The sequence below is a fragment of the Elgaria multicarinata genome, chromosome 4 (assembly GCF_023053635.1).
Source record: "Elgaria multicarinata webbii isolate HBS135686 ecotype San Diego chromosome 4, rElgMul1.1.pri, whole genome shotgun sequence".
Lineage (NCBI taxonomy): Eukaryota > Metazoa > Chordata > Lepidosauria > Squamata > Anguidae > Elgaria > Elgaria multicarinata.
In genome coordinates this window covers 76,945,571-76,957,732 of record NC_086174.1, presented here as the reverse complement: position 1 = coordinate 76,957,732, position 12,162 = coordinate 76,945,571, and the positions used below count along the sequence as shown (strand labels likewise).

Sequence of the window (12,162 nt, the reverse complement as noted above, 5' to 3'; positions counted from 1 at the left end):
ATTTGATTTAGGATGTCATCTGTCAAACTATAAATTAGTTTAAATCCTTGAGAGAATTAGATGATTAGGCTCTAGATGATTTCTGCCTCCAGTGGGAAAAATGCAGAGCTTATATTCTGCAGCACCTGTTAACACAAGTATCAATTCACAATTACTGATTCAAGTAGCCATTTGGAGGTAAAAAATAACAGTAGGAAAGTATTAATAATGCATGATTAAAATCAGCCTAATTTAAGCAACGTTTACTCAAGAAAGGGTATTTTTGTTTCTGCTCTGGTTCATTGCTTTTCTTTGGTTTTGTAGAAACATGTGATGGTCAAGAAAACCCTCTAAATTACTTCTGGAAAGATACCAGACCAACAGTGACTGACATCACACTCTGCCATGGTAGTTCCACCCAGATCGCATCAAGAAAATGGTAAGAGCTCAAAGATCATGAGATACTTACTGGTGAGAGAAGGATGAAGTATACTGTGGATACAGTTGTAGAGCTAGGGAGCAGGATGAAGGAGTACAGGATCTGGGTACATGCCCAGTGGGGGTTTTAAATTGTGGGAGTAGGGGATGCAGAAGATAGAGAAAATGTAGAAGGATTGTGTGATTCATAAGAAACTTTGTGCTCTGTTTTTCCTAACAATCTTATTAAGATAACACAGCATATTTTTCTTCTTCTTAGCTTTCTAAACCTAGATAATTACACATCGTATTGGGGTGCTCCTGACCTTAGAAACTGCACAGGTAAGTGCTTGAGTATTTGTTCCATGATCAAGGTAGTTTTGAAACATTATATTGGTCTCTCTCGATTATTAAAATGCTTTGTTGAAGATGTACTTGCTAGAGTCTATGGCCACAATCCAACACAGAGTCAGATGTATTTAAGTTCATTGGTTTCAATGGTCTTGAACACACCTAGTTCTTTGCTGAACGTTGGCTGAGGCTTCAGTCCCACTGATTTCAGCTTAACCACATGCAATAGGCTTCAGATCCACATCCTTGATCAGGATTGATACCCAGTCTATATCACTAGGGTAATGATTTATATTTTAAGCTCACTTGAAAAGGAACTTTTTTTCTGGAACTTTAATTGAGATGTATTTTGTTTTGTGTGTATCCTTTCAGAAAATGCAGCTGATATAGCTAATCAGCTTCTGAATCTCACGGGAGAAGGGCAGCAGTTGACTTTAGACAAAGTCAATGATGTCATCCAGAAACTTAAAAAAATTGTGAATGATGAGGAAATCAATGAATCTCTGGGTTCTACAGTAGTCACAATATTTTCTAATATTCTAACCAGTTCTGATAGTGTTTTGGCAGCATCATCTTCTGAGTAAGTATCTCTGAAAAATAAGAGAAAAAGAAAGGCTTACATTTAGCTTCCTGTGGGCAATATGTTTATTTCAAGAATGCTTGTCTTTCATATACTGGTAGTGCACAGGGGGCAGAAAAATCAGTGTAATGATTTCTTTCCATTGTGGAAATAACTCTCAGAGTGAGGTGAATAAAGAACTAAAACCAGATTTGAAGCATACTACCATTGGGATTCATGGCCTTGGCAGCAAATCCATTATTCTGATATTAAAACAACATTTGCCTGGAAATGTAGCATTTAAGAGGAGTCGAAGTAAAAGGTGGGCAAAAATAAACATGACAGGATAGTTTAGCGATGTTCGTAACTTAATCAGATCATAGATACAAATACAAAAGAGCTCATATTTAATTGATCTAAATTACTGCAGTTCATTAGCTAAAATAAAATAAACTAACTCAAGCTGGAAACATATTCAGAAGAAGCAGATGCCTCCAGGAGCCCTGAAGAGAGACATGGTGCAGCTAAAGAGGCGAAAGCTTTTGAGTATGCCCATGATTGGGCTGTTGAGTTCCAGATATCTCAGTCATTCTTTATTGTGTAACCAATTACATTATTGTAAGCCTTCGGTATCATTACAAATGGATAAATAAAATTAAAAGTAGACAGGACTGTGCCCAAAGTAAAAGCAAGCAACAACATAGAGCATTTAAACAATCCGTACATTCAAAATGCCTGTCACGTTAGTTTAAGAAGGGGAGGAGAGGCACTGAGAAGATGGCAGCCCTGCTGCCTATCCCAGAACTGAAGGGACAGGGCAAATCAGAGTGGCTTTGAACCATTACATCTGAGGTACATAATGGCCCCATTCAGAAAACACCTTAAACCATGGCTTTAACCAAGGTGAATAAGCCTTTCTGGCTTAACCACCATAGTTAAAGCTGTGGTTTAAGGTGTCTTCTGAACACAGCCCACCTTTCTGGCTTAACCACCATGGTTAAATCTGTGGTTTAAGGTGTCTTCTGAATGGGGCCGATGTGGGCTAGCTGAGTCTGCCTCAGGGTAGAACTAGGTGTATTGCCTTGAATGCCACTTTCTTAGCAGAAAGGCCAGGTACAAATCAAATAACTGATAATAATGGAAAGCTAGATAGCCTGTCGTTCAGGTTCTGCTAGCATTTAGGAAAATGAATGGTAAAACAACCACCACTTCATGTTGGATGCTTGCTCAAAATGCAAAGACAAACCTCTTTCTCTTGAGGTTATTAGGGTGCTTTTACTGTAATTGTTGTAATGAAAATAAGGATGTTCTGCTTGATTTTAGAGCTATAAAGACTATTGATGCCTTAGCACTGAAGATTCAGTTTACAGGCCCCTCCATGAGCATATCAACACGAAATCTGGCACTTGGAATTTCATCTTTGAATTCAACGTTGTTTCATGGCTTCTCCTTCAGTGTTGGTCCTCCAAACAATGCTTCAGACTTTCAGGTACAGGAAACGCAGAGTGGGGTCAATTTGATGGACTTGGGCAATGATTTCTCCTTGTGAAGGGGCCTGATCTGAGAAGGGGCCTGATGGAAGTAATTCAGTGTGGCAGGTTGGGGTGGGGGGATGACTAAGCAGAGGCTTGTCATCTTCCCTTGGCAAGTATGTGCAGGCACAAGGTTAGTGAGCATTCAGAGGCCTCATGTTTAGATGACTAGTAATGCTTCCAGCTCACAGTTATGTGGCCCCAGTTGGAAGATAACAATTACCTTTGAGGCCAACTCACCTCACGCACTTGGAGTTCTGCAGCCCAGGAGAGGGTGACAAAATCGGGCAGTGCTGAAGGGTGGCAGTCACACAGACACCACTCAACAGGCATTGTATGTCTCACCCAGTATACTGCCTAGCTAGTTGTTAGCTTAGAGGAGTTGCTCGTTCAGGTTTCCCTTCGCAGATCTGATCAGTTGCAATAAATGTGGCCTAATTTTTATACCAGCACTTGTGTCTTATTTCCACACTCTCCTTTCACCCACAAAACATGAGCCAGACCGAAACAATAAAATCTAAGCAGCTGAAGAATCAACAGCTTGCTGAAACCAAAAGCTTTAATTTTAAAGTTTCAGTTCTAAAAATTCAAATACTGCATAATACAGAACTGGTCCACAAAATATTATAATTCCCTTGAAGTTGTCCCTATTTCTAAACGATTATTGACGGCTCCTGGGAGAGCACCCCAGGGAACATAGTATTGTTCAGAGTCCCCTTTCCAAGACCATAGACACTGCTACGTTCTCAGGAGGAGGACTCTGAGTTCTGAACCCCCTCCCCCATCCCTTTGCAGCTACCACAGAAAGAACTGCGCTGGCTGCTTCCCAAGGTTGAATATGTGGACTCAGAGGGAAGGAAGAGGAGGGGAGAAGACAGACCAAGATACGAGACATTCTATGGCCTCTCCAGCCCCAGCCTAGCCTCCACTAGTGCACCTTCTCTAGAGAGGCTTGAAGTAGAACAGAGAGGTGAAAATCACTTCCATCCTCCTCCTTACCTTGCATCAACAGCTTAGCAGGGCACTGGATTTGCGGAAGTCTCAGAGATCAAAGGATACTTTCTAATGAGAGAGAAACCCATCAGATTGCTGCCTAAATTATTATGGATTCATATTGCTCAGTATCTGCCATTGTTCAGTGCGGAAAATATGTTTGCTTTTTAATTTTGATGTCTTTTCCCCCCCCCATTTTTTATTCCAGATTGATTTTGACAAAAATCAAGAAAATTCCTTGGCTACTGTTGCTTTACCCCCAAGCTTACTAAACAATTTAAGCCCAGAAGATCTTGATGCTATATCCAGGGCTCAGTTTACTTTCTTCAATAAAAATGGACTCTTTCAGGTAATCATGAACATGCTCCAATTCAAGTTAATGATTTCAATTGGATGAATACAAAAGAGCCCTTTAAAAACATGAATAGGATAAGTACTTTGCAATTTATCCTGTCTGATGTCAATGAGATATTAGATGGGTGGTGGTTAGGGAGGGTAGGATAACATGCGTTAATGATAATGTCTGAAAAACCTCTGTAGGGCAATTTCAATGTGATCAGGAACTCCGCAACTGCGTGAACAGCAGAAGACAGGTGGTGGGAAGTATGGACAGCATCCAATTCTGGAAGTCCACCAGAGCTTATCAGTTTGAGTTAGTGGGAATTATCGCTAGTACAATGGGAAGTCAGCCCTTGCTATAGGAATCCCAGAAACTAGCCAAAACTAACGTTTACAGGACAGGTCAGTAGAACTCCCACCCATGAGCTTAGCTGGCCTATTTTATTCCAGAAACGTATGTTCTGGCTAGTTTTCAATTGCTGTAGCAAGCACTAGTTTCATGTTGCACTAACAGTCATTCTTCCTATGTGATCCTGCCTGTATGAGCCTCCTTGAACTCTAAGATCAGCATCAGAGGCCCTGGACTGATGCTGGTCGGTAAGATCTGTTAGATTAGTGACTACCATGGACCAAACCTTCCCAGTGATGGGCTCACATCTTTGGAACCTGCCTGCTAGGGAAGTCACATGGCCCTGTCTTTGTTGGCTTTGAAAAGAACTTTGAAAGCACCTATATTCCAGTCTGCATAGAATTAATTTGTTAAGACGAAAAATTTGTTATATTGTATTTTATACTATTTATCATGGATTTATGATAAATAGTATAAAATAGAAATGCATTCATTGAATCAATAAGTCAATAAATAAATGTTACTTTTGAGAGAAAGGAACCTGCACATTAATTACATTTATTCAATTAATGTCATATCTAATTTGGTTTGAGTACGGATGTCGTCAGGAAATCTGGCCCTTTTTGGACTTGTCAAACTTCTGTGGCACACCTGATTCAGCTTGCTCTTGTGAACTGAGCCACGTGGTTTCTCTGAGTTCTGGGGACATTTTACACATTTTTTTTGTATCGGCCCTAATTTGTACAAATAGATATTACAAATTACAACCACAAGTTACAACCACAAATTGTGCAAATTTGCCCAAATTGCAGCCACAGTTTGCTCAAATTACGCAATTTATGGCCGTAATTATGCAAATTACACAATTTACAGCCATAATTTGCAGAAATGTCTTTTTATGCAATAAATAAATAAACAAATTACGCACTGAGTCAGGCCAGCTGGTAGAAGATGGAACAGAGTCGGGGTGGGAGGGAGCCTTCAAAAGCTTGTTGAACTCCATCCCACAACTAGATATCTAGGTTTGAGACCTTATAATGAATGTGTGGAAGTTGAGCATGCACAATACATCTGAATAAGTATTGCTTATCTGTTGGGAACAAAAATTGAGCAATACCTGGGCCTGGGTTATGATAATATTATATTTGGAGTAGAATTCTGATGCCTCTGAGAATTTGTGGGTGGAGTGTTCTTAAAAACATGATTTTGTTCTGAATACTAATAGGAAGTCCTGAGTTGTAGAAAACTCTTGGCCACTAGTAGACTATCTTTTTACATTGCACAGAAACTACATTCAAGAAAGAAGCTTTGTTTTTAATGAGCAACTTGTTTCCTATAAATCATTTCTAGTGACCTTTGTCTCCCGTGCATCCGCAAAACTCTGCAGCATTGTACTAGCTTATATTATAATTTTTTCTGGCACTGTGGATAGATATTAAGCATAATCTAGCTTGGCAAATCACCATGACCCTCCACTGCCTTCTTAAATACACCCAACAATATCTGTAAGAGTCTTTAGTCTCTGCATTTCAACATTCCATTGGAATGACAACAAAGATGCTTACAGTGAACAGGAAAAGCAGAAGCATAGAGCAGTTCGGAAAATGTTGTTATGTCATGGTGACACATAATTCATTTAGGGAACAATCCTAAGCTCCCAATGAGGGCAGATAAGAGGCCAATGGATGCTGCAAAAACAGGGCATTCTGGGGGCACATCAGGGGAGGGCTTTGGCGCTCCCAGATCCAAAGTCCTGTTGTTCCTCCAACATGCCCAGTAAGGCCAAAATAGTATGCCAGCTCAGGGGCTGACTTCTTTTACCTCCCATTCATGACAATGGGAAGATTTTTTTTTAAAAAAAAGGCCAGGATTTTTTTTTAAAATCCCCCTCTTGTTTCTGCTCTGGCCAGCACAAGCTATTCATTAGTGCTTAAGGAACATTGGTTTCTCCACCATAGAATCTCCCTTCAACACTTCTCCATTTCTCTGCCCATGACTGGTCTTTTTTAATAAATCAGTATTAGTTATGAATACTTCTAGTTTCTTTATATTTGTTTTTGTTAAAGATTGCGAGTGATTGACTAAAACAATAACCTGATGTCATATCCTAATAATTAATTGATCTCTCTCCTACCATGTAGTGCTAGGTTTTCTTTTACTGTGAATGTATTATATTATGCTCTGTTCCATTTTATTGTTTTATTGCTGACATGAAAAAGACAGATTCTCAGATCGCTAATAAACAAAATTAGAAGTTTGAGTTATAGGAGAAAGTAAAGTATACTCCAGATGTTAATAGAATGGACTTCATTATCTCTTAATTAAGCAGATTTCATGTTTACTGACCTAATACATCATGAAATGAGCCCTGGATGCTTGCATAATGATTGAATGATGGCTTTGTCTTCATTGAAGTCACAGCATTTTAAAGGCAGTTCTGTGAGGGACACTGCCTGGTTTTCCCAGCTGTCAAATTTTATCTGGCAGATTCATTTCAGTGTTTCTCACTGGTTTCCATCCAGCTGCAACGGTGCACTACAAACAAGACATCAATTAGAAGGGTGGGCTTCCCCGAGAAAAGAGGGTGGCAGAGAGAGAGAAGAGAGAAAAATAATCGCTTTGCCCACTTTGCCTCTCACCCCACCCAGTTTTGGCTGCAGCTCCAAGCACCACTGGCACATGATGCCCAACAGATTACAGGCCTCAACAGGCCTATACATAACCAATGACAAGCCTCAAGTTCACACACACTCTCTCTTTCCTCTTCAAGCATAGTCATGAGCAAGATATCAGAAGCATCCATGTCCATTTTAAAACATCACAGTCCAATGTTTTACAAAGCAATCAATTATTTTACCTGATCCAGGTCCCATCTAAATATTAAAAGCAATAAGCCCCTCTTTCCCCCTTTCAGAATCTCACTAAGCAGTACTCTTTAGACAGGCCTTTGACAGCCTAATGTGGAAATCCTCTGCCTCTACTTTTGGTTTCATATCAGAATTGAAATCTGAGCTCTACACAAAGAGCTTTTCCTTTCCTGCTTTTCTGGTACATAACCTCTAGATGGCACTAATAGCATAATGCAAATACACATGTAGGAAAATACATTTTCTTTCACTTTTGCACACACAAAAACCCTGGGAAAGTACTCTTAAAAAACAGAAGTGAAACTGGAGAGTCATGAGGTTGTCTAAAGAATCCGTAATTAACTATGAGTAAGAAATGATGAACAAATATGCCTCATGTAGAAATTCTCCTTACATAGCAAGAAGGCAAGGCCTCAGGCTTACTTTGATATCTTATAGCCTCACAAAGGGCATATAAGGATGGATAGATGGAGGTATGCACGGGGACTTTCCTTGGACTGAACATTGGAATCTTATCTCCATTATCACTTGGGCACTCATTATATGACAGAAAATGTAGTAAATGTATTGTGTTACAAGTTTCTTTAATGCCAAAAAAAAGATTATCTCCTTCCCCTGGAGAGAGTTTTGTTAATAAGATAAGAAAAGTATTACAGTCTCAGTTTGGGAAGTGATCTAATTATGTCAGAAGTGGATATCAATCAGCATTGTTTGAGACTTAACTCTGGTTTGCTTCAGAAAACAGTGGTTAAGAGAATAACATTCTAAAAATTACCACACAAGTTGTCCTTATAACACTATATGTTGCGATAATGAGGGAAATAGCAAACATTCTGGGAGGAAAAGCAATTATTTAGTGTTATAAACAGGATGTTCTTATAATGGGTGATGTTAAGTGTTAATGTACTAACAACTTATTTATTCTGGCAATCGAAGAAATATATCCATGTGCCCTGACTATTGGTCTCAAGGTTCAGAAAAATATTTGTGCTATAAACATTTAATTTAATCTTCCGAAGGATGCAGATGCTCACACCAATTTAAGCAGTTATGTGGTGGCATGCAGTATTGCCAATATTACCATCCATGATCTCCAGGATGCTGTGAAGATTACAATTAAGCATACAGTGAAACATGACAAAATCCAGGTAAGCGATCTAAATCGTTTGTTCATTTTTAAAAGATCAGTAATGTTATACAAAGCCAAATGAAATTAGAATGGAAAGAGATTCCAGGTGCTCCCAGCAGATGTGAACTTTGTGCCAACAGGAGGCTTTCCTCCAAAGCAAATAATAGCTTCCGAGAAGGGATTTTCCTTAGGATTGCAGCAAGGGAGAAAAAGGTTAAATCCGCCATGCCTGCCAAGTTTCCACTAGAAGCCTTTCTACAGGTGTCTGTTAAACCACTGCATCTACTTTCGGTTTCGATGCAGGATTGAGATCTGAACCCTGCACAAAGAGATTTTCCTTTTATGCTTTTCTTCTATATAACCTCTAGGTGGTGCTGTGGTATAGCAAAATAATGTGAAGAAATGTGTTTTGTTTTGCTTTCAGAAGCAATACCCCATTTTCTCCTCTCTAAAACAGACCCGGAAAGTACTCCTTAAAAACTGGAGGGTCACATAGTTGTCTAAAGAACCTGTAAAAAAAATGTCAGTGAGGAATGAGAGGTGCACAATAAATGCCTGGTATAGAAAAGCCCTAATTATCAGTTCTGCCAGTGGATGCAATTTACATTTTTAACTGCAAAGGCACGTAATGTCTCATATAGTTTGTTTCTCATTCTCTCATCCTCAGTCCACAGGATTGGAACCAAAATTTGAAAGATAATTGAGTGGAACATTTTAGCTCAGATTGCTTCAATAGATTTCACAAGACATAATATTTCAATGTAGGGATTGCAGTAATGGAGATGCAGTGTTTATAAAAGCTATTTATATGAATATTTTTTTCTTGTGTAAATATTTGGAAGGCTCCCAAACCTACCTGTGTCTTCTGGGATATGAACAAGAACAGTAAGTTTGAACTTTTTCTCTTCATTTGTGATATAGGAAGAATACTGCAATTATTATTTCTGACTTTTGAAATATATGTTTATGTAATACAATTAGCAATGGCCAGGAATATTATTGTGGCATCCAGATAGGAGGATTGAGAATTAGGGTGATTTTATACTGAAAATGTTTAGCAAACATGTCATAGTGTGTCTCTAAAGGTTCTTGAATCCTTGAGGATCAAGTAGAATCACAGCTTGATCCACTCAGAAAAGTTGTACTGGGTCTCTGACTTAGGATGCAGTATTAGCAGAGAAATATTGTCCGTTTGCCAACACAGTGATCACAGGGCTGGCCCTATCATTAGGCAGAGTAAGTTGGCTGCCTCAGCGAGCAGATGCTGGAGAGTGTGACAGTGATAGAAGTTCCCCGCCCCCCAACTGATCCCCTAAGCTAGGCTGCCTTGCACACACACACCAAATTAGCCTGCTGTTCTCAGGTGTGATGGAGGATGCTCTCCTGTTGAAGTAAGATTCAGCTGTCAGTCCAGTCAGATTCTGTATGTGGAGTGGGAGTAGCGGTGTCTTGTCCTTTCCCTCAGGCAGCAAAATGTCTTGTGGTGGTCATGTTTGATCATATTTACTGAGAATGTTCCACCGCATACATTCTAGTCATCTTCCAACCTAATCCATCATCACCTGGTAAACCAAGGAGCTACCAGGATTTGCATTGTGGGAGAAAGTGCTAAGAGTGATTGTGTCAGCTTCCCGAATCATTCTTGGTACCATGGAAAACCTAGAGCAGAGATGGGTAACCCATCCAGCCCAGCAGCTATGGAGGGAAAAGCTCTTATCTCCAATCAGCAGCTGATGAAGATAAGTGCCTTGCCCGGCTGAGCACTGAAAGGGGCTGAAAAATAAGTTTGTTACCTCTGGCCTAGGATTTTGACAGCGTGCCAGTCTAAACATGAGCCTGCTCCCTGGTTAAGATCAGCTTAAGAGAATCTGCTCCTTGTCCCACTGTTTCATGAGATTAGATAGACAAGTACTTGAGACAGCTTTTTCAAGGATGGCACCATGAAATATTCTTCCCCCTCTTTGAGTCTTCAGGTAGTTGCTGTATTTTTTTTATTTCAGTGTACTTTTAGTAGTTAAGATTAACTACCATCCAACTGGGCCATTGTGCAAGTGGCCCTTCTTGCCAATCCCATGCACAAGTGAGACCCCGACTTGCACAATGGAGATTTCACACTTCCTATAGGAAGCCCCAAAATGAGCAGAAAGCCTCAATCTGCCAATAGTTTGACTGTTGATACTTTAAAGTGTCTCTTTCTTATTGTTTCGTTAGTGCTTTGTGTTGTATTTCTATTTTATCTTTTCACTGTATATTTTTTTATAATTCTGTGAGTCACTTTAACAAGCATAATTATTATTATTTGCATTCCTTGATTTCCCCAGAGGGCCAAGGTGGGTGGAATACTACAGGCTGCTCTGCACAAGCAGAGTCAAATGAGAATGAGACCGTTTGCTTATGCAATCATCTCACCCACTTTGGGGTACTGATGGTAAGTGCAGGCCTGTTTATTCATGAGATTCAGTAATTAAGGAAATCGAAGTTCAAATTGTTGTCTTCCTTGAGTTAATTTTATGAGTTCCTGTAAAAGAACTGAACTGCTTCTTGAAACACATTGAATTCTCTGAGCATTTTTCATGGAATACTCCCCCTCCCCACCCAAACATTGGAAAAAGAAATCCAATGTTTGAAATTATTCCCTCAATTATTATTGAGGGAATAATTTCAAAGATTGGATTTCTTTTTCCCAGCATTTTACCAGTCATATCCCTATACATTTACATACAGACAACACATCCCCATCCACAATGTCCAGTGATGATGGAGATCTCATACACAACACAGTTCACTTCCATTGATCCTGCTTTGGTCACTATGTGCAAATTCATCATTAGGGACTCCATACAGCCCTGGTTATAGACACTCAGCCATGGTATGTACACACATAATGCACTCTTTGTACCTGCATATCATGATCCAGCATGGGCATCTGTAATGCGACTCCTTCTTAGGCTATGGATTTCAATTGCAGGCCTAGAGAAACAGACTATACCCACTCTAGGTTCTAATGATTTGTAAAATTACCTGTCCCATTTCTTTTTTTAAAAAAATTCTTGTCCATATCTAGCCACGTGTAGCAAAGACTGTCAATAATACTAGTCCTGATAGCTATATTCTACCTCCACTGTCAGAGACAGTGTGCCTATGTACACCAGTTGCTGGGGATCATGGGCAAGAGGGTGCTGTTGCACTCATGTCCTGCTTGGGGGTCTCCTGTGGGGAGCTGGTTGGCCAGTGTGTGAACAGAATGCTGGACTAGATGGACCTAAGTCTAATCCAGTATGGCAACTTTTATGGCCTTCCTTATTTAGATAAAGAAACAGGAAACAAACATGCTAAATATCAATCTCTTTTGTGTTTTTTAATCTGATTATTTTTATAACCTGAACAGAATTTCTGAGGGTTCCAACACCCTCTTCTCAATAATTATTTCAATCTGGCTTTCTGTTTGACATTAATATTGCAGTCTTTTTCAATGTAGGAAGAAAATTAAGCGGGTTGAACCTTTTGGATTTAAGTGATTTAAATAGATTTTTTTAAAAAGAGCTATAAATTTCAAGAGACAAAGTGTGAGAATGGATTTCTTTCTCCTCCCTGAATATGATTTATAGTATATTAGAGCCACAAGCTTTAATATTTTGGCTTTCACA

General features: G+C 39.5%; 1 protein-coding gene across 1 annotated transcript in view; it reads left to right on the top strand.

The window, feature by feature from the left end:
- The window catches only part of ADGRG6 (adhesion G protein-coupled receptor G6), a 120,025-nt gene that overhangs the window by 80,586 nt on the left and 27,277 nt on the right, over positions 1–12,162 (top strand). The window contains exons 11-18 of the mRNA XM_063124592.1: positions 304–418; positions 677–738; positions 1,120–1,327; positions 2,630–2,795; positions 4,040–4,180; positions 8,406–8,534; positions 9,358–9,400; positions 10,837–10,943. Coding sequence (XP_062980662.1) covers positions 304–418; positions 677–738; positions 1,120–1,327; positions 2,630–2,795; positions 4,040–4,180; positions 8,406–8,534; positions 9,358–9,400; positions 10,837–10,943 — 971 coding nt within the window. The remainder of the gene's footprint in view (positions 1–303; positions 419–676; positions 739–1,119; positions 1,328–2,629; positions 2,796–4,039; positions 4,181–8,405; positions 8,535–9,357; positions 9,401–10,836; positions 10,944–12,162) is intronic.